The sequence below is a fragment of the Idiotropiscis lumnitzeri genome, chromosome 18, assembly GCF_059441095.1.
Source record: "Idiotropiscis lumnitzeri isolate Australia: NSW breed Sydney's pygmy pipehorse chromosome 18, RoL_Ilum_1.0, whole genome shotgun sequence".
Taxonomy (NCBI): domain Eukaryota; kingdom Metazoa; phylum Chordata; class Actinopteri; order Syngnathiformes; family Syngnathidae; genus Idiotropiscis; species Idiotropiscis lumnitzeri.
Window position 1 is genome coordinate 14,273,240 of NC_142408.1, and position 23,345 is coordinate 14,296,584.

At 41.6% G+C, this 23,345-nt stretch overlaps 2 protein-coding genes and 1 pseudogene across 3 annotated transcripts in view; 1 reads left to right on the forward strand and 2 right to left on the reverse strand.

Annotated features, from left to right (window-relative positions):
* Nucleotides 1-8,578, reverse strand: part of sptlc1 (serine palmitoyltransferase, long chain base subunit 1) — a 29,053-nt gene extending 20,475 nt beyond the window's left edge. Inside the window, exon 1 of one of the 2 annotated variants that reach the window (XM_088281063.1) lies at nucleotides 8,504-8,578. The gene's annotated coding sequence lies outside the window, so the exon portion shown is untranslated. Of the gene's footprint in view, nucleotides 1-224; nucleotides 329-8,503 lie in introns of those variants that run through there. The other variant, XM_088281064.1, reaches the window with a different exon arrangement.
* On the reverse strand, nucleotides 86-8,511 carry chsy3 (chondroitin sulfate synthase 3). Its single transcript, XM_088281061.1, has 3 exons — nucleotides 7,568-8,511; nucleotides 4,883-5,166; nucleotides 86-2,944 (listed from the first exon to the last, which is right to left on the reverse strand). The coding sequence occupies exons 1-3, from the start codon at nucleotides 8,142-8,144 to the stop codon at nucleotides 1,376-1,378; spliced, it is 2,430 nt and encodes an 809-aa protein (XP_088137187.1). The 5' UTR covers nucleotides 8,145-8,511; the 3' UTR covers nucleotides 86-1,375.
* LOC148319633 (uncharacterized) lies at nucleotides 6,446-7,137 on the forward strand (annotated as a pseudogene).
* Nucleotides 8,579-23,345: the final 14,767 nt, after the last annotated feature.

The following is a 23,345-nucleotide window of genomic DNA, read 5'->3' on the forward strand; positions in this document are numbered from 1 at the left end:
TATATATATATATATATATATACATATATATATACACATACATACATACACACATATATATTCTAATCCAAATCCAGTGAAAAAAACAGCATTCAAATCACTTTTATTCTTGAATTAATGAAAGCTATAAATGTTGTCACAGTCAAATTAAGTAACTCATTTCAAATTTCAAGAGGAAGAAACAAGATGCTGGCGGTCGCTATTGAGTTCAACATTCCATTCACCTGTTATGGAATGTGTGGTAAGTCCTATCCAGATATTGTAGTGTTGTTTCTCTGCACGGTCAAATGTACACTCAACTTCAAGCATCTCGGATTTGGTCACCACTAAGCTCAAACACCTGCGGCCAATGTATGAAAGCCAATAAAAGCCCGCAACAATGACTATAACATGAAATCAAATAGACACTGCCTCAAAGGCTAGAAAAGTACTTTTTTTTGTCTTGAGTCAGTTCAACTTTATTACAAAACCCATCTTAGCCATGCGTACCAGCACTATGGGCTTGGGTATATCTCTTGACCTGAGCATGACAGCAAGTCATCCAGTTACACGGCCAGGCAGACACGAGTACTAGTATGTTCCCTGAGCTGCTCTGTCAAATGTACTGTGAATACATTGCTTTATATACATATATGCACAGAGACATACAGGTACATATACATTATACACATGTACATACATACTGTATATACACATGTATATGCTCACATGCATATATTGCACATGAATATACATACATACATACACATACTATACATATATACAGTACATACATACATTGCATTGTATATACTATGAACTAAAAAGGGTTTTGAAATCTGAACTATTAGTAATACTTCTATACTTATATGGAAAAAAAATTGGTGATCGAGTCACAATAAAATCAAGGCTTATCATTGATTGCTAATTATATAATTGACTCACTGACGAAACACAACTTTCATATCATCATATCATATAAAAATCCATATTGACAAAACATTTTTTGAATTGTTTTTAAATAGGTGCTTTCAAAGAGGCTAAAATAACACTGCTGTAGAGGTAGACCCACAAAAGCATGAATCATTGAAACAGATTTTGAACACCAGGCCAACATTGTCTGTCCACAGTGAATAAAAAAATTAGAACGCAGCTGTACAAAGTGAACGCACAAAATAATATTCATGTGAAACGGGTCTGAAATTCATTTGGATTTTGCCATGCTCAAGTTCCACTCCAACTGTAACTGGTATGCTTCTTTTTTAACTTTGAAGAAAATGTTGCTTAGGTTCTTTCGAATCATTGTCCAGAGAATTCCTGCAAAACCATTCTAGTCTATTGCGTCCTACGAGGAATGAGGTAAACTTGTAAGGTGGCATGCACATAGGCGGAAATGTCAGGATAGAGTTTTATTATAGACTCCTCCTATGTGTTTCTCCATCCACAGCTCTGCTAACTGCATCGTTGAAGCATAAGTGCTTGCTTTTGAGCCAAGGCACATTTTGAGCTGCTTCTGATCAAGACTAGAGTTGCAATGCACAGGATGATAAATATGTATAATTCCTGGCTCCTGACTTCGTAACACTTTTAAGCCAGAATTAATAACTTTTGTGAAAAGGTCTACATCTTCCAAACCCCAGCCAAGAATTGAAGTGTCAAATCCACCTGCTTTTAACAGATCACTCTTAACGATACAGGCTACCCCAAAGCCGTATTCACGCCAAAAGCCACTTTTCTTGGTGAGAACAAAATTGTTTTCTCTTGGGGCCTTTTCAGCGTACACTATCTTAGGGTTGTACTGGCTAAATATGATGGGAAAATAGACCTGGCTTCCTTGAACTGTGTTATCTCTGCAGCGTTGCAGGGCATCTGCATTAAAGATAAGATCAACATCACAAAAGAAGAGAAGAGTGTCATTATCAGACAGCGAGGACCCCAGCTCTAGAGCAAATCCTCGGGAAAAATTTCCCGTCATGGGAATCACTGACAGATCAGCTTTGGGATATTTCCTGTTGTAATCTTTGATTAAATGAATGTGTTTTCCTTTGTTCTCATTGCTCTCATTGTCCACCAGAATCACAGAGAGTTTAACATTTTGCTTGGGTATCAAACACACTTTTTCAAAGTTCTCCATAAAGCGGACAAAAGTGTCATAGCGACCAGACAGGGGAACAAGGATGTTAACTTTCCTTTGGCTTTTCTCCCATATTTCCCTGGTTGACTCATAGAACTGGAAACGAGACAAGAACTTCAGCGAGTTGGGTAGAAAAGACAGGGACTGGGATTCAGAGTTAATAGCAGTCACAAGGTCACCCACATTTAACTCCTCATTTTCATGAAAGAAAGGTCGACTAAAGGACTGCTGAAGGTATGCGTGACGCCTCACGGGAACTGTGATTTTACGTCCTTTGTGTTTTTTGTACAGGAGCAGTAAGTCCAAAATGTATTCAGCCCCATGCATTGGATCCACTCTGTAGTAGCCATATTGAATCTCTTTGAAATCAATTACACGACCACGGGTTTTTGAATTTTCATTAATCATTTCCATGACTTGAAGTATAATATCTTCTAATGCAGTTCGAAGAGAGCTTCCAAGGTTTTGGCGAGCCATCTTGTTTTCGACAGCAGAATACACATGGCGGCCTGTCAAGAACTCCCACTCAATAACGTTATTTCGGTCACTGGGCTGATACCGCATGTAAGACGGTGGCCCTCCCAGCTGTTGGTCCTCCCACAACATTTCTGTGTCACTGAGGTGAGTCATAGTCAGGCCTTCTCGATGGAGCAGAATGGTGTGGTAGCGAAGTCTTGAGATCTCGCGGGTCAACATGTAGTTATGGAGTCTGTACTGGTAAGCAGGCCATTTGTTGGGATGTAGTGTGATGGCATTGTGGATCTTGCTATTGTGGAGCTCCTCAATGAAGCCTTTCTTGTGTTCATAATTCTCATAGAATAACTGCTGCATCTGTGGAAAGAATTGCCAAATGATAAGAATTTGTCTGTCTGGGGGGAGGGGTAATCATTTTAAGACAGTTCCAACCTTTGACATATTTAAGTTATGAACAGCACACAGCGCAAGAATTCATTGTCACGCAGCACAAGAAGCCGTGCTCAATTAAGGCCATAGTGACTGTTATTTCATTTGACAGCATTACATTTATGACCTTTAAGGCGAAGTCAATCCCATAAAAGTATTTCCAATGAAATGTTCTATGCAACTATGCCTAAACATGGCATTCTGATTACCGCCCTTGAGATGGTCAAAAAAGAAATGGGAGGATTTTACAAGAAGGGTGCGACTGCAGCTGGGGCGTTCCTGTTAGGACACATGAACGCGCATTTATATATTTATACATTTATATTTATATAGAACATTTCACAAAAGCAGGAGCTGTAACAAAGCGCTTTCCATATGGCGTAATGTAAATTTGAATAAAATGGCACGGTGCTATTGCAAAACAACAACCATGGTGACATCTAATGATGAAGACGCAAATGCACAACTCCGAGAGGTGATTTTTTATTTTTTAAAAAATGATAATTAAAAAAACTGAACGTTTATTGAAGCACAAAGGGACAATAACGTTAAGCCAATCAAATATATTTGAAAAAAATATGTTTGAATTATTACTAAAACAACAAGAACAGCATGTTAGCAGTCAGAAAGTAAAGAGACATCAGCTTGCAGCATTGTTCCTGCGTGGCTCCTTGAATAATAGAAGGCAGAACATTACACCTCCTATAGACAGTTTGTGTTTTAGGTATTTGACGTTACGCTTACGTAATTGTGGCATAAATCTAACGCCATAGGCGACACCGGACGTGGCTCTTGCTGTGAGGGGGTGTTCCCGTTGTCAGAACGGGGCATTCCCGTTAAAAAACGGGAACATCCATCTGTGGCTGCAGCTAGACCATATTGGATTTTACTGCTTACCTCATATTCCGCAAACGTAACGTTAATCAGAATGCCATGTTTTGACTAGTCGGTCTGCATACAACACATTTTTGTAAAGAAAATTTGGGGGTTAATTTCCCCATTGCGATTTTTTTTTCATACAAATATTGAGTAACTATAACTCTAATTACTGTATGACTAAAATAACTGCTGCTTTAGCATAGGTTATTGATAGGCTACGCCGCATTCCGACTTCCGTAACAATTTGGGTTACAACACACCCAAGAGAACGGAACGGAACTCTGCTGTAGCACAATGACCCACTGTAAAGGTAACAGTGTAGACAAAATGTAGTGTGCTCCATTAGTGTCTCAATAACAGTCATGCAATTTTATTTGGAACTTTCTTATTATCAGTGGTAACAATTATGTTGCTGATGTGGAAAAAAATCAAATGAACAATTGTGTGTGCAAAATATTTCCACGTGTCAATAGTCTGCAAATATCATTACCATTTTACCATGATCTTTATTCTCAATCTTTATTTTCACAAAAAAAGCTGTACTGATGTAAATCAAAACTTTATATTTAAAAAATATTTGAAATTCTTCGAGGTTTTGCTACAGTTGAAACCCACTCCACTCAAAAAACATTGAAAATAATTTCATATAAAAATTTAAAAGGATTTTAACTTGATTACAAATACAAAATATATATTTTACGTATCCATGAGTGGCATGTATGTTTTACAACCAACAACTGTTAAAAAAAAAAAAGTGTCATATTTCGAAACGGGGTCAGCCTTGCTCCTCACTGAAGATAGACCAGTTCAATACACGTCTGATATCAGAAATTTGCTTGAATTACGAACGTATATACTAACAGAGTGGCCTCATTCAAATGTGCGGTAAATGTTGAAATAGTAATTAATTTCATTACACACAAAAAAAAAAAGTCGAATGAACCTGAGTGAGCTGGAGAGAAACAGATGAATAACTCAAATCAGTACCTCATAGGACCACACACACTGTGTCCCTCCAAAGCGTCGCACACACCGGCCCACTTCCACATCCTCGTGGGTGGTGTACAGCTCCCTGAGACAAGTACCAATGTGAGGTATCATCCTGCGTAGCACCTCCCTGCTGAAGATCATTCCAGGTCCGCCCATGCAGAAGTTCTCCCCAGGCTCAAGCGCGAGTCTGCCCAATTCCTCCGCCATCCCGAGGCCAGTCTGGCCAAGGTAAAGAGGCTTACTGCTATTCAGAGAACGCAGAAACAACTCCAGCTTCTCACCTAATGAGGGTGAAGATAAGTTGAAGGGTAAGCCAATAAAGTTACGAGAACATAAAAAACATACTTGTCGTCAAGTAGTTTGTGATCAAATGTGAGAACACTTGAGTTAGATGCAAACACAAATACCTCACTTCATAACTACAGTCGTTTGCTTTATGTTTCAAGGCGTAACTTGTTTCTTAACACAGCTACTCTTCATAAGCGATATGATCAAACAACAGAAATTAACCAATGATGTTTACGATGAGGTTACAAACGGTCAGTCACTGCAGTACATTTCATCAAAACTTGTTTCCTATCATACGTCAGGAGATATTACTTCTGTTCGTTAATACCTGCTGACACTTAAGAAATGGCTGCATTTATTACAACACATTTTACTCACTCAAAACTATATGGGAATGACAGTGACTTGCAATAGATTAAATGTCATTAAAATATTACAGGTGATTATGTCATAGTTTTTTCAGTGGTTCTCCAATGGGTGTATGCGTACACCATGGGATATGAAAAGGCACTTCAGTTGGTACATGAGATTGGATGTTAATTTTTTTTGGACTATCTCGAGTATTTGAGGTATGAGTTCATCTGCTGAGCACTATATACAACAAATTACAACAACAACCAGAGGTAGGCTGGGCTTGAAAAAAAGACGGACTGACGAACAACGGACGGGTACCCAGGCCGCGGATGACGAATAATCCAACAACAAAACTTGAGGTTGCGAGCCAGATTGGAGGAAAGGAGGAAGGGATCCTACACAAGCTGATGTCTCATTGGCTACAGGCTGCAAAGTATGAGCAGCGGGTGATTGTTTTTGGTGATCGTCAATTAAAGTCATTGATCAACATACATCGATCACATGATTTCTTGGAGCACCACATATGTGAATGAAACACCTAGTTCAATTATTTGTTAAATCAGTTTTAACCCTTAGATGCATAAGTGGGTCAAAAATGACCCGGTGAGGTAGTTTTCTTGAAATATCTTCGCACTGAAATTTCATACTCCAGGTATTCCTCAAAAAACATGTTTTTGACATAATGCCATTCACATTTTTAACTTACCTTTTATACATTAAGAAATTATAGTTTTTGTATTACTACCCCAAACTTCCATAAGTGGGTCAAAAATGACTCGCATGCATTTTCTATGGAATCCAATGGGAACCTTTGATTCTTATCAACTTTGGCTGTCAGCAATAAATGAATTGTGAACGACACAGACGATATCAGACATGCCACCCCCTCAGCAAGATTATTTTACACAGCAAGAGCTGATGAAGCCTTCCAAGTCCATGGACATTTCAAACACAGAGTTTGAATTCAATGACAGACAATGGTCAGCTATGTAAGAAAGAAAATAAAAGCTGTTGTGCTCCAGAGCACGATGCACCACGACAAGGTAGTGGATGAAAATAGCAGAAAGAAAAAAAAAAGTGATTACATTTTACAGTAAGACGAAAGGAGGTGTAGACGCCATTGACCAGATTGTTGGCAATTACAACTGCAAGCGCCAAACAAACACAGAGGTGGCCCATAGTGCTGTGGTACAACATAATTTACATCGCCACCCTGAATGCCTAAACCGTTTTCACAGTTCAGCACCCAGATTTTAAGAGCGGCATCATCAATGAACTCTTCTTCAAAAAGCTGTCAAAGGGGCTTGTCACACCACACAAGCGGAGTTGACTGGAAGGCTGCACCAAACTACAAACCCTGATTTTTGTAGAAATGGAAAAGTGCGGGGTGACAAAATCCACAACCCAGCCACAGAATAGAAGCAGCAAGGGCCATCCAAAGAGAAAAATGTGTCAGATCTGGCCAAGTAACAAAGATCGCAAAGTTAAATGAAATGTGTGAAAATGTGCAACGATCACATCCAGAAACGGGTAGTTTGTCTGAACTCCATACAGTGATGAGACAAGAAGGCAAAACTGGGAAAAGAGGGAGGAATGATCAATGACTGGACAGTTTACATACAAACATACACACAAACAGACACACAAATACACACACACGCGCACGCGCGCACACCCCTGCAGACACACACGGACAGCACATTTTTCTATAGGTTGGGCTGGGTAATTTTCTTTTTCAAAAATGTTAAAAAGTGAAAAATATTGATATTTCAAACATGAGATCATTTTTGTGTGGTCCTAAATATAATAGTAGTTATTATACACATGATTATTTGACACCAAAATGGCATAGAAACACATTGATTCTAATATGGGTCATTTTTGACCCACTTGTGGAAGAGTGTAGGGTCCACTCACTCATGCATCTAAGTTAAGGCTGTGTGGGGTGGGGGGTACGAAAGGTTGTATTCCATACAAATGCAAGATTTTTGCCAATTTTGTGACACACACAAAAAAAAAACATAGCAGAAGCATAATTACCTCTTATATACACGTCATCATCTGCTCGCATGAACCACTGGTATTTATCCAGGTAGTGATCATGGATGTATTTCAGCATCATAAATGACTTCTTCTGTGGCGGATAAGAATCGTCCACGCCTGGAAGCGAAATCACCGGGATAGGAACAGGAACCTCCACGTTGTTGGAGCCAGCACTCGAGAAGAACTCCACCTTCCCGGGAATTGAACGTGCCCAGGTATTGAAGGCGGCCACGGCTCGGGAAGCCAAATACTTTTTCGCCGTCATCACGCCCACAAAGAGGAACTGCTTTGGTCGGTTCGAGAACCTCCCGTCGTCTGCACTACTATTCCCCCGACTGTATGGTCTGTTCTCCTCCTTTTTAAAAATGCGATTGCTCCGGTCGTCGACGGCCGCAGAGTCCGCGACGTTTCCCGACATTTTCCCGTCTGTGGACTCACTTTTCAACGAACACTGGGGGGATTCGTTACGTTTACTCTCCAGAACTTGGGGGACAATCAACCAAGAACACGCGGTGAATCCGAGAATGACACCAAATAGGACGGTGGTCCATTGTCTCCTTGATTTCAAATGCATGGCTGTTTTAAGAAGTGAAACGTGTGGTGGACGGAATGTTGCTGTATGAATGCTGTCGTTGTCAGGAGAGGTGCTGACGTGTATGGACAGCCAACATCTCCAGAGGGCAAAAGTGCCGTCCTACCAAATGTGGAAAGACACAATTTCCACTTCTGATAGCATTGTTCAAGCGGATTAAATATCACTTTCGTCTCGTGGTCAACTCCATCCTTGGCCTATCTAAAGCGATGTGCTATTTTGCCATACTAGCCAACTACAGTACTCCCGAGCCCAAATTCTAAAGACGTCGTTCTATGTTCAACCGCTAACTGCTGCGACGCAGTTGTTTGAAGATAGATCAAATTTATGGAACAAATAACCTGATCGCCGAAGCACTTCCCAGTTCAAACTCAACCGTAGTGTCGTCGATTATGCCTTGTCCTCCACACAGGGGCTAGATTTCATGATTGGACGAGGTTGCTTGTCAATGCCATCATTTTGTTCCGTGGTCACAGTCGGAACAAGACTTCCAGGAAAGGGGTTGCCTTTTCAGAATAAAACCGCATTATTTTTTTTCGTAACGGTGTTACAGGGGTAACCATTCGCCTTAAAACTTGTCTAAACAAAACGTTTCACAAGGATTTGTATCATTTCAATAAAACACGTTTAAAATGCTCCTTTAAATAATAAAACTCCATGTATGATATTGGTAGTTTTATTTTGAAGCCCATCGATCTATTCACGGACCATTTTGTTTACGTTTAGATCACATAAATCAACTTTATTCTCCACCAAGAACCTTATAATGTAAATAAGAATCACGTTACGTGCACTCGGTCCGTTACCATCTCGCAGTGGTTTGGCAAATTGGTTTCCGCTTTAATTCCGACTTCATCTGCAGTACAACGAACTTCATCTGGGAGGTATTCCAGCATGCAGATTAAACAAAATTTGAGTTCAGAGTTGACTTCCCCGGAACTCGAAAATTTGGATAATTTGGTTCAAGGAAATATAATCTGAATTAGTTCAATCAAATCCGAGTTCGCTCTCCTTAAACCAGTAACATTCATGCACGACCGAAACAAAGCACATCAGCCTGGACATGTCGATTCACCAGGGAACGATATATAAACATGTCATGTCCAATGTTCCCTGTAATTTTCCATGTGTCTCAGCATTCAAACTCCCTGAGCATTCCTTGCACCACAGTGCGCAAATTCATACATGCACAAGGCGGCCAAACCAGTACCACACCTGTTATAAAGATAAAGATAAAGATGTCCTTTATAAATTCCACAATGGGGAAATGCAATGTTATATGATGTTGATGTTAAAAAAAACATTCAAACCGTCTACATATGAAGATAGAACAAATAATTGAATAGAAATTTGTGATAAAACCAGCTCTTCTAAAAAAAAAAAACGAAAACCCAACCATAATTTTAAGCAATATTTATGAAGTTAATAGAATCTGTTTCAATATGGTCCCACGTTATCCACTCAAAAATTTACTAAAATCATGCCATTTAATAAAACACAAAACAATTCTAAGTCACCTGACCTCTAAAACCCGCGAAACGGCTTCATTTAAGGGGCTCGCAAAGTACGCCCATATTTGGACTTCTTGAATAAAGCCGTCTGCGCGTCGTCAGTAGCCGCACGTCAGTGACGAGACTGCAGTCAGGCCGGCCTCCACTCGCAAAGACGAAGTCAAGCCAGCCGCCACTGTTATTTTTAATACTGTGCTTCGCGGTGCATTACGGTAATGCGCCGAAAGCGCTTGCTGTTGGGCACCTTCAAAATAAAAGCTATCAAACTCAAGTATGCACGTCAGTGGTTTGGATAAAATAATGTTATTAAACTTCTCTGTTCACCGAGGGGAAATGCAACCTGTCTCAGAATTGCACCAAGAAATGTTCTGAATTGAGATAGAAAATTAATTAATGAGATAGAAATTAGATAGAAATTAATGTTAACTGTGCATCAACGGCTGACATTACAACTGATTTAAAAAAATAATTAAAAATTAAGTTTTCATTATCCCGCAACCAGACCAGTGCTGGGGAACACTAGACCACCACAGGTATCCAAGCAAAGTACTTTCATTAAAATTTAATATGGCATTTCAAAATAAAAAGCCAAAGAAGTATCAATGCTTGACCATTACACATGATTTCGAAAAATCAATAAAAATACAGTTTCCGTTATCCCGCAACCAGACCAGTTCTGGGACAAACTAGGCCACCCCAAGTATGGAACCAAAGTACTTTAATCAAAATTTGATGTGGCATTTCATAATAAAAGGTCAAAGAAATCTCAAAACTTTACCTTTACACACGATTAAAAAAACTTTTCGTTTTCCCGCAACCAGACCAGTGTTGGGGCACACTAGGCCACCCCAAGTATCCAACCAAAGTACTTTGAATGAAATCTGATGTGGCATTTCGAAATAAATTGCCTTAGAAATCTCGATCCTCATCTAGGTGGGGAAGTACAGTGAACTTTAACTGATTTGGATCGTCGACACACTCTCTATGTCCAGGTGCGCAAGCTCTGAAGTCCTCCATAGGCATCGCACGAGTCAAGGAATTGAGCGTATTGTCCATTACATGCGCCACACCAATATTAAGAGGCATTCAATATTCAAAAATATACAGCAGGATCTCAAATGCATGTCTCAAATGTTAAACAAAGCACAAATATTAACCATATAACTGTGTATGTCATTAACCCATGACCAACATAACATTCACAAAGAAAATATTACCCTCTCTTATTCAGAATTTAAGGGATGATTTATAAACATGCAAAGCTTCAGAATATTGAAGAACAATGATAATATTGAGCCTTGATCGAGGTGCCCCGCCCCCCCCCCCCCATCACCCTCACCGGCTCCCACAAAGGGAGTGATAAGTCAACCACAAATGTAACAGTTACTTCTTATCTGCAAGGTGTAGAGAATGTGAACCGAAACAAAGTTCTCTATTCTCTTTTCTTCCACTTTCACCATGACCAACTGCTGGTCAGGTGAATGGTTAGTCTTATGTGGAACCCCAAATACAATGAGTTACGGCCCTGACATGCACTGGGCCTCAAAAGAGTTTTTGTCAGGTTAGGGATTTTGACAGGGGTCCCTGACTTCGCAAGGGATGCATACACAGAAATAGGTCCCGGTTTAAGACGAGATGGTGCCGAGGAGCGACATAAGGCGTACCTGTTCTCGTCTTGAGGGTTTTGGATGGTCATGAGAATGCATACGCAACAAGAGAGAACTGGAAATTTATATATTTAGTTTGTCTTCCCTTTAAAAAGGGGAGGGCTTGAGAATGGGGGCACCTTTTCTTTTGGGGAACTTCTGGCATCAGCTGACTTGACACCAATAAAATCTGTTTTCCGATCACCGGTGTGTCCCAGACGTTTTTTCCATCAGCAATCCAGCCTTGCTTGGCGACCCATCCGGAGGGAAGCTGGGCGAGACCCGCACAATAACAGCAAAATATACCACATGTTTGACGTCACAAAACAGGATTCTTGCTCCAGCGAGGGCCTCTGGGTGCTGGGACGCAGGGGTTCAACAGCCAGCCAGCTGAACTTGAGGTGAGATGCTTTTACTCACAATGGGCGTTGTGCCCCTGCATCGGAGCGGTCGGGGGGTTTTGGGGCAGTTAAAGAGAGCTTGCACGTGTGGCTCTGCCGGCTGATTGGTCATGGAAAATGTTGTCCCTGTTTGGTAGTTTTAATTATTGTTTCAACAACGAGAGGGGAGTGGCCTCTATAAAGATTTAGATATGAAACAATGTCAAAGTAAATGCACAACCGCACTAAAGAAAAAACAAAAACAAAACCAAACAAAAAATGATTATAATGAAAGGAACTAAGTAAATAGGGTCTAGTGTGGGAGAAATGTGCATAGGAAAGGTCTCGTGGTTGAAGAGATGAGAAACAAAAAGTGTAAAGCTCTGAAACTGCTACAGAAAAGCTAAGAAGCGAACTCTAGACAATATAGTCGTGAATATCCTTGGGTTGAGCACAGACCCTGGCCAGGGTGTAAATTTCAGCAGGAAAATGATGAGCTGAAAAGAGAAAGAACGAACGAGATAAGAAGAGAAGATATGAGCCGACAGTTTTGCTGGTACGTAACAATATTAATGCATTAAGTCTAGGCCGGTTCGACGTACCCTGTGATTATTCGTGTTCTGGACAAGGCCACGCCAAATTGAAACCTGACTGCGACCCAATGTTTGGCAGAGGATGAACGCAGGTGTGTGTGTGCTGTGATAAGAAGGAAGTATATGTGGAAATTAAGCCTAATGAAGGGTTTAATTAAGGTAATGAATATATAAATGATAAATATAATAATAATAAATAAATAAAAAATATACACGCATTTTAGATAATATTGGAGACACACAGATGATAATATTAATGACATCATCATCATATCTTGTCGCGGTAATGCCTGATCCAGGAGAGGGCGTCATCTGTGACATCTCGAAGATCCTCGTCGGAACAGTGAGGACCAGACGGACAGTGATGCAGGATGTGATCCATCGTCTCTTCTTCTCCGCATATACATCTTGCGTCTGTCGCTATGTTCCAGCGTAATAGATTGTTTTTAGTCTTGCCTACCCCAGACCTCGCGCGGCTGAGCGTTACCCAGTCCTTGCGGGTAAGTGTGCTTCCTACAGGAAGCTGCTCTCTCACTTCTGGAAGTGCGGAGTTAGGATGATCAGTGACAACTTCTTTCCATCTCTGTAGACGGAAAGTTGTAGCTTGAGTAGGATTGAGAGGTTGTTCTCTGATGAAACTCTTGCGGGATGCAAGTCGGCTAGGGATCTCATTGTGGTCGTGCAGAGGGTGGCGTTCGTCATGAGACTGCTTGTACCGCTCCGAGCGAGTGAGAGCTTCTCGTCGAATGGATGGAGGAGCAATTCCCGCTAGCCTATACAAGTGCTGCAATGGGGTTGCACGAAGGGCTCCAGTTATGGTTCGACATGCACTGCTGAGTGCTGGGTCTACTTTGCTGGAATGAGCAGACCTTGACCATACTGGAGCACAGTACTCTGCGACTGAGTAACAGCATGCAAGCGCAGTTGTTCGAATTGTGGCAGCATCGGATCCCCACTTTGAGTTGCCTAATTTGCCAAGCAAGTTGTTTCTGGTCGAGAGTTTCTTCTTCAGTTTGAGGATATGCTCTTTGAAGGACAGAGTCCTGTCTAATGTTATCCCCAGGTAAACAGGATACTTAGTATTCTTCAAGACTTTTCCATTCCATCTGATGTCCATGGTGGTGTTGGCTTCTTTATTGATCAGATGGAATGAACAAACTTGGGTTTTTCCTGGGTTCGCATTTAGTGACCATCCAAGGTAGTACTCAGTCAATATCTTGAGAGCTTCCGTAAGTCTCTGCTTGATGGTATCGAAGCTATCTGACTGTGTTGCTAGGCACAAGTCATCAGCGTATAGAAATCTTCTGATATTATTGAAGGCAGGTTGGTCGTTGGTGTAGATGTTGAAGAGTATTGGAGAAAGAACAGAGCCCTGAGGTAAGCCGTTCTTCTGGCTCCTCCAACGGCTCTTCCTTCCGTCCATCTCAACAAAGAATCTACGGTTAGATAGGAGACACTCAACTATCCGGACGATATGTGAGTTGTTTATCGTCTTCGCCAGCTTCATCAGCAGTGACCTATGATTAACCGTATCATAAGCGGCGGACAGATCAACAAATACAGCGCCAGTGATCTTCTTGGCCTCAAATCCATCTTCTATATACTGTGTTAGATTCAGGACTTGTCCACAGCATGATTTTCCCTGTCGAAAACCAGCTTGATCTGAGATCAGCTGATCTTCGACTGAGGGAGCCATTCGTTCCAGTATCAATCTCTCGTACACTTTGTATAATATACAAAGCAGAGATATAGGTCGATAGCTTTTTGGATCTTCGGGGGGTTTCTCTGGTTTAAGCAAGGCTACTACCCTTGATTTTCGCCATAGCTTTGGGATCGTGTGAGATGTTGCACACGAGTTGAACAGGGCAAGAATCCAGGATCTAGCTGTTCCTCCAAAGTTTTGAACTAGCTCTGGGTGGATCCCATCAAGTCCTGCTGCTTTGCCTGGCTTAATTTGCTTTATAGCAGAGTTTAGTTCTTCTATTCGGAAGGGCTCAAAGCTGTCATCACAGGTGTTCATGAGACGTGCCATTTCGCTCTTCATCTTCTGCAAGCATCCCCGTTCTTTGTTTAGCGGCTTTCCATTTACCAAGAGCTGGTTTGCAACCTGGTTAGGTGTAACGGCCGCTGTGCGTTTCACGGGTTGTTTGTCACAGTCGAGTTTTCGGATTGTGCTCCACGCCTTCTTGCTGTTGTGAGTCAGATCCGTACTTTCAATCGTCTCTCTCCATCGCTCCTTCCTCTGATCATTAACCAAAGCCATGAGAGCTTCGCCGAGCTCGATTGTATCGGCGCCAAAAGGATCGATGTTGTACGCATTCACGTATTCATTATATACATCACGGCTTTTGCTGTTCAGGCCTGGGATGTATTCCTTCCTGCATCCTCTGGGGATGTGGTGTTTTGCACACTCCCATACGAGATTGCGAAAGGCGTCGTAATTTTGAGGCGTTGGTGGTATATTCCTCACTTTATCATCAAGCCCGGCAGTAAAATCTTCCCAGTTTGCTCTTCGGAAGTTGAAGCGTGGCATTGGTTTGTTAGTCACACGTGGTCTCAGAACGGGTCTAACCTCAATCAATATTGGCCTGTGTTGTGACCTTGGAATGGGGTCGATTACAGTTTTTTCAAAGTTGTTGTGATGTAGTGCAGATGTGAACACTAGATCGGGATTATAGCCCCGTTTCCATCTAGCGCTAAGGAAGGATGGTTTATCCTTAGCGTTGTGGAGTAAAGTCAGGTCGTTATTAAGTGCCCACTCCTCTACTGCTCCGCCATCGTTGTTGGTATGGTCGTAGCCCCATAGAGTATTATGGCTATTGAAATCGCCAGCCACTAATAGCACTTTGTCTCCAAAATCAAAGTTGTCAGGCCATTGAAATCTTATTGGCGGTGGCTTGGAGACCGAAATGATGGAAATTTTTTCGGTGTCCGCCTTCAGTATTTCAATCCCATTTTGTGTGCAGTCTCTACTTTGCGAGATGATGGACGAGTCTCTGGCATAAATAGCACTGCCATGGGTTTGGCTGGGATGGCTGACAATCAGAGTCATTCCGGGTATAGTAGGAGGTGCGCCACTTTTGTGTGTCTCTTGAAGGCACAAAAAGTCCACATCCAGTTGTGACAAAAATATAGATTTGTCCTGGGACATGCCCTCTGCGTTGAAAGTGCAGATTTTTAAGGACTTCATGGTAAGGGTCGAGGGTCTATCCTTTTACCACCCTAGTTTTTGGCATATTCGCGTGTTGAAGCAATTGGTCTCTGTCATTTGTCAGATTAACGGAGGACACCACGGGAAGGTTTGCTTCTTGTCCTCCATATTAATGACGATGTGATAATATTAACATAAAGATGAGGAAAGTAGCGATGACAACGGTGACTTAATATAGATCATCTCGGACGCACACACGTTCGTGCGCTGTGCGTGAACATGTGTCTGGCCATTGGCCGACAACCTAACAGGGTTGTGCACTTATGAATTGATGAGAACCATCCGTCAAAACGAGAATTATCTTCAACCGGATTGAAATAGATTGTGTCACTGTCATATTATCGTTTGTGTCTGTGCTTTTCGTGACCAGTGAGTTCTATGGGTGTGGCCCACCTGTGTTTCTGTGTGCCTGTGTGCCTGTCTACGTCTGATCGTGTGTCAAAATGTGGGGAAAGAGTGATAAAAATGGTTCAAAGTGTGCACCAAGGGATCGATGAGGTATGTTCTTTCAAATCTGCGCCTTTAAAAAACAAAAACAGACATTTTTGAGGGGTGTCAAACCTGAGGTGCGGGGACAGATTCTGGTTCACTTACAGAGAGAAACACGGCCCTCAGAAGAAAGTTGAGAAAAATAAATTTAAAAAATACTAAAGGATGAGTCCCTCTTAGCCTTTTGGATTATGTGACAAAACCACCAATTTCCTTGGGAAATTAAAAATAAAATCCATATACTTTATTATCACTAATTAAGGTTATATGGAGGAAGAGCAACATAATGATGAGGCATTGCTGGAATTATTGTTCTGTCCTCTATCGAAGTGCACAATGTAAGGTCCCCTTTGATCTCAAAACCAATTTGAAATACAGCCCAGCTATGCCACTGAAGATGGCCAAAGGGTTGTTTGTTTGAGCAAAAGCTGATAACATAATAGGAAAAGATGTGTGGTAAAAAAAAAAAAAAAAAGATACAGCAAAACTAGGAAAAATGGAGGAAAATTCAGGGATAAAGGGGCTCAATGACCAGAAATGAATGAAAGGCTATTTACCAAGGATAGGAGTGTACTGGATTGCTTGCCTCAATTGAAATGAACTTTTACAGAACAATGAGAACCCACATAGTGGGGAGGTGATGAATTCACAGATACAGATAAGTGACGGCACAATTTTTACCTACTTGATCCGACAAGCTATAACAGTAGTATTTAATTGGCCGGGGGTAGAATAATGTGGTCAGACCAATATAGTTATGCGGAAATAATATCGGATACAAAATAGGATGACATCAATTGAAGAATATAGTTTAATTCAAGCAGGCTGGCCATGACTAATGACCTTTACAGAAGCATGTGCTCTTAAACTTCTAAGTTTTTCAGCAGCCAGATCCTGAATCCTGCTTTCACCACCTGTTCCCAACAACACTAAGGGGTGCCTCCGGCCATTGCTTTGAAGTCGCGAAACAGGTTTGTCTCAAGAGGGGGGGGGGCCTCAATGAGAAAGGGGATTGAATTGGGTGAGAAATACATTTTTCACGTGAATAGCTATCAAGATTGATTGACAGTTACACTCTGAGAAGTTTTGAAAGGACATGAAGCTTAGGATATGTGAATAGACAGTCAAACTGTCTTCTGTTCAGTCTGCAGGAGGCTGGACCGTTAGATTACTCAACCTAACTATATCAACTCTGTGAAGAGGACACAATTGAACTATTCATATATGGCAATTGATTTATCGGATAATTGTGAGTTACATCTTAAAAGAGTGGCAGTTATATTGAATTGAAATTACATTTGAAGAAATTATACACTTGGCGACAATTAACAGTGACTTCATGCAGCTGAGCTCTAAATAACATGTAGACATTGGGAAATCAAGTCACTGGTGGTGTAGTGGTACACTCGCCTGAGTTATGTACGGGCAGCGTGGGTTCGGTTCCCACTCAGTGACGGTGTCTATGTCTGCCCTGTGACTGGCTGACGACAAGTTTAGGGCGTAGTGCACCTTTCGCCTGTAGTCAGCTGGGATAGGCACCACCACCCTACTGTGACCCTGTACAGGATAAGAGGCGTGGACAATGATATGGCATTGGTCAATTATAAACCACCAGATTTGGCGATGCATTTCTGTTGGTACCTTTTTGGCTGAGACGTGCATGGGGAAAGAAAAGGAAAAAAACTTTAGATTATTTGAGGCAACTCTAGAGGGGGGACTCCGAAGAAGTCACACATTGACTTGACAGTGTGACAAAATACTCGGACAGTGACCCTATGTATGACATTTGCGCCATAGACTGAGACCAGAAGTCAATTGTGAAAGGAGAGACGTCTGGTTGGTCAATTAAGTCCGGTTCGTCATGAGAAGGAGTGTGTGCCATCTTGCTTCGTCCGTTTTTATTATCCTTTGTGTTGACACCTGTGGGGCACGTGTCAGAGGGGTGAGTGAAGGATTGTATTCCGATTGCTGGCATAATTTTAAACATTTACGGGACAGTATGTCAATGTTTGAATTTAGCAGGTTCATATTTACGGAATATGTTCAACATTGATTAAACAAGAAACATTTATCAAATGAAACTAGAAGTACCGTGCATAGGAATAACTGGGATTGTAGTCATGGTTTATTATATTATTCACATATGCTAAATTTATATTACTTAGTTTAAATGTGTGAACATAGTATTTTCATGACCTACACTTACATTCAGAGCCAAACAGATTCAGTCTGCACATTACACACACACACGAGACCACCCTAACCTCGCAAAACAGCATTGTGATGTGTTTCTATATGCCCTATTCAGTACTGAATTCCATTGCACTGTCTTCTTTATTTATCTAATTTATATATTTGTCTGTATTATTGTTGTATTGCACTGGAGAGGGGAGCCCTCTAATCTCGTTGCACACTTGAGTACAATGACAATAAAGGGATTTCTATTTCTATTTCTATTTTTTTTCTACAAACTGATTACAAACCAGACAGCACTTCATGGACAAATAGGACAAAGGACATTTTCCACATCGGCCGTGGAAGATGCAAACATACCAAATTGGGCCCAGGAGGGGTCACTGGGACGCTATTGCAAAAACACATTCCGAAAGACATAATCTGATTTGGGAGCGCACATACTTGCACACCGACAGGATCACAGGGGAATGCCAGCAGGAAAGATGGAGAGACTGCCTGATGGAGAAGACCAGCCGTGGCGTGACAGTCTTGGGGACCAGACGGGAATCAACCTTCCAGACAATGACTAACCTGGAGAGGACCTTCCTTTGGACGTGGACCTGTGCCGTGGGAGAGAGCGAGGACAACCGATTTCAACCTACACCACCCTTGACATAGAAAGCATTCATCAGTCATCCCCTCCTGCTTTAATATTTAATTTACCCCTTCTCACTGGCAAGTGCCACTCCTCCAGTTCTCTCCACAGGTTTGAGGTGACATGTGACCTGTGTGACCAGAAGGCCGGAGAACGCTTCAAATAGTGCCTCATCACGCCCATCCCGGAGGTTCTCCTCAACAAGGAGGGAGATATAAGATATTCTAATTTAGGGTCCACGAAACAGATTAAGATATAGTTGTTGCTTTAGCCAGCTCATGTGCCTCGCTGGTTTTATTATTATTCACATCGGGTGCGCGACTAGATAACATACACCCAGTACAGGATAGGGAAAATTTTGTTGTATTGTTTAGACTTTTCCATGATATACGGCACCACAGCGGTGATACTTGAAGTTAATGTCAGTTAAGTGGGGCAGTTGATTTGGTATCTGCGTTATTATAGTTTTGGGATTTTTTATTTTGAGCATAAATGGTTATTATTTCATTTGAGTTGCTTTAAAAATTTGTCAAAAAACAGTCAAAATTGGAGCGTTAGCTCGAGGCTTAATTTGTAATCTCTAAACACAGTTAGATATTTGAACTCAGTGTACTAAATTTTATTTAATTCAGGAATGATTTACCCATGTTGCGAAGTCAAATTCTAATATTGTGCCGTATTAGCTGGATATCATTAGGACATTATTGCGAACCAACACTGCTGGATTGTGGTGATTATCAGCAAAACTACATTTATACGTTGGAGAATTGTTTCTGAGGGCAATACCTGTGAGGATGACACGGTCTAGATTATATTCGAAGAAAGCTATTACAACAGTCTGGGAATTGAAATAGATATAATATTTGGTGGGTTTACGTTAATTAAAATATATTATTCAAGTGACTGATACAAGCTTCACAAACAAATTGAAAAAGGTGATTGAATACAATTAATTATGGTATTATTGCGATTATTTAGCATGCATTTTTTGAAGGATTGTATAACGATTGCTGGCATTATTTTAAACACTTACGGGACAGAAGGTCAAATATTTAATTTAGCAGGTTCATATTTACTAAATATGTTAAACATTAATTAAACAGAAAGCATTTATCAAATGAAAGTAAGGTGCAATTAGATACAAAAGGTCGTAAGTTGTTCTATTACTCACAACTTCGACCCGCACCGGAGTTCTTTCCCCGCTATGGTGAGCCTGAAGGTTGACCGCCCGGAAGGGCAGGTCAAGAGAGGGGGAGATACTGACCAATTGAAACACATACAAATCAAACATAAAAATGGACACGGCTGTCCTTTTCCTTATTATTTCTGGATGATTGGCTTGCTTTCTACGCTTTTAGTATGTTTGCTTCTAATGTATGAGACTGTTTTTTAGACAGACGGAGGGGAGACAAAAATTGTGATGTTACAGTACCACTGCAACCAGACGGTCATGTACGAGGAAGGGGAGGACAGCTCGGATAGGTTGACAGACGCACAGGTGATATTGTTTTAAAAAATTTGTGACCAAGACCCCGAGGTTGGTATATATGCAAAATTATTCAATCACACAATTGATTTGGAGAATTTAAGCGATTGATAAAAAGGTGGCCAAGCAAAATTTTACGTGTTTGAAGTTGAATGGAGCAGGACACACAATTGGACAAATACCGTGGGATTGGTGTGAAACGAATGTGTCTCTTCCAGCAGGACCCCCGCTTTCCCGTGCAGACGCCTGGTTGTGTTATGGTGGAAAATTTCTATACGACAGGCTGCCGACCAATGCCTCTGGCAGGTGTGCCCTGGTGACTTTAATTATGCCGGTGAGTGTGACACCTGTAGATTTGGACCAGTTAAATTGGGATCAATTAGAGGCGGTACATAAATAATTGTCAAAAACTTTATTAATAATGTTTCAAAATAGGATTGCTTTAGATATGTTATTGGCTGAAAAACAAGGAGTGTGCGGGATATTTCGGGATCAATGTTGTAGTTTCATCCCAAACAACACGGCACCGGATGGGCGTCTCACCAAGGCATTGGAAGGTTTGCAAACTTTGAACAAGAGGATGAAAGAACATTCAGGTGTAGATTCGGAAATGTGGTCAGGATGGTTGAATGTGTTTGCTAAATGGAAAGGTCTGATTAGCCCTATATTAATCTCAGTGGCAGTATTTACAGCTATTATGGTGCTTTGCGGATGTTGTGGTATACCTTGTATCAGATCTCTTACAGTTAAAACCCTCAAGCGCACCTTGGGCCCGCTGCCACCGGGTGGCAAGTACATGATGATACCCGTGTCGGACCCACAGCCGGTTCCTCTGGCAGCCAGCAGGTCCATGGGGTTCAGCGGAGTAAGTGGTAATGGCCTCAGTTGTCTGAGGCCATGAGAGGGAATAAAATTTTTATATATCATTCGACATTTTTATTTTTTACTGTTTTTATTATTTTTCTATTCTTATTTTTGTGGGGGTGATGGCCTCAGTTTGCTGAGGCCATGAGAGGGATTAAAGGATTTTATATGATTGACTACAAGTTACATGTATTCAGTTTAATGCAATAAAGATATTTACTGGTTGTGCTTTAATTCAATGTACAATAAAAGGTCAGGGCAGGCTGTGTGAAGTGCATAGGTGACAGATGTTTTGTGCAGGACGAGCCGCACGTCTGATAACTGGGTGAGCTGACGCGGAAAAGTTCCAGACATCAAGGACATCCAGGTGCTGTTGTGTCAGATGGTCAGACGGTCGACCGTGAGAGCGGAATAACACATCCAGTGGCTCATGGGCAGTTGAGCGCACGAACAACTGCCTTGGCGCGCACATGGGAAGAGCCTACACGTCATCCTGCGGGCAGAAGACGTCCACTAAGAGAAAGCTAAAGTTAACCACAGATGACACATAGCCAATAGTAGAATAGTAGGATATCTTTGCTTTGTTTGCTGAAATGTATAAATGATCCTGGGCAACTCGGGGGTCGTCGTCCTCTGTTGGGTACAGGGACGCGCAGAGCTGTAATGGTAGGAACCGAGCCCCAGGCTTTGTATTAGATCTCCTGTTAGGAATAAATCCGCTCCCGTGTGAAGTTGCCGGCTTCCTGGTCATCTTTCTCTCAAAAACGAGCGCGCATAATTGTTGGATGAATGAAGGTCGTGTTTGGTTAACCATTAATGGAGTCAGATAATTAATTCGAACTATTTTGGTAAACTTTTGGTACATTTAAAGTTAGAAATTCCAACAATGCTGAACTCTCACACACACCTACCCTTACCTTGCAGAACAGCGACATAATGTGCTTTTATTTGTCCAATTTTGTGTTTATTTTCTAATTAATTATTTAATCTTTCCATCCATCCATCTTCTGTACCGCTTCTCCTCACTAGGGTCGTGGGGGTTGCTGGAGCCTATCCCAGCTATCTTCGGGCAGTAGGCGGGGGACACCCTGAACTGGTTGCCAGCCAATTGCAGGGCACACAAAGACGAACAACCATCCGCGCTCACACTCATGCCTCGGGGCAATTGAGAGTGTTCAATCGGCCTGCTATGCATGTTTTTGGAATGTGGGAGGAAACCGGAGTACCCGGAGGAAACCCACGCATGCACGGGGAGAACATGCAAACTCCACACAGGATGGCCGGAGCCGGGATTGAATCCACGCCCGATGCTGTCTCTCACTGTGAGGCCATCGTGCTAACCAGTCGGCCACCGTGCCGCTTATTTAATCTTTAATTAATCTATTTTATATATTTAATTAAATTATTGTCGTATTGAACTGGAGCGGGGAGCTCTCTAATCTCGTTGCACACTGAGTACAATGACAATAAAGGGCATTCTGATTCGGATTTTGAAACCTGGCTCGAGAAATCCTATAAAATGTGAGGGTGGGCTGAGATAGAGCGTGATTTTTCAACTGTACTCGCTCGAGTACAGTTCCCCGTGAGGTTAAGAAAAAGCCGCCCAGATATCTGTCTTTGTACTATTTCCTGAACTCCAGAGAATTTAAGAAAATAAAAATCGGAACTCTAATCAGTTTGCGCAGTCTTTATTTGACCGTTCTTCCCTTGAGTACAAAAAACTAACACGCGTTGGAGTAAGTTTGGCTTTTAAGGTTTATTTACTAACTCCTTCTCATTTCCTCGGTGACTCAACTCCAACAGGGGGTACCCATTATTTCGTTTTTGAAATAGTATTTTGCATGCAAAGGATTTTTAAGTCTTATTAGAACAGGTCAATGATGACCATGCAGAGGTGAAAGAGTTGAAGATTGGGCCCAGATGGAGAGGGATGGGGTCTCACCTCCATCCAAGTCAGGCAGCCCCCACGCAAGAGATTAGGGGTTATTGTTTAAACCAGTGCCAGTCCCTCCTTTCCACAAAGAGTTGCCTATTCTAAAACCCATATTTTGTTATGTGATTGCATTATTATTCAGTGGCATCCGTTTTATCAGAGCACCTAATGTGTGTGTGCGTGTGTGTGTGTCCTAGTGTAAAGTGAAAGCGGCAGCATAAAAATAGATTTAAAATTGGA

Excerpts from the sequence above, each read along its gene's own strand:
- chsy3 (XM_088281061.1), bottom strand. The coding sequence starts at position 8,144 with ATGCATTTGAAATCAAGGAGACAATGGACCACCGTCCTATTTGGTGTC. Across the intron at positions 5,167-7,567 it reads TGATGACGTGTATATAAGAG|GTGAGAAGCTGGAGTTGTTT; the intron begins GTAATTATGCTT and ends CACCCTCATTAG. Across the intron at positions 2,945-4,882 it reads AGTGTGTGTGGTCCTATGAG|ATGCAGCAGTTATTCTATGA; the intron begins GTACTGATTTGA and ends TTCTTTCCACAG.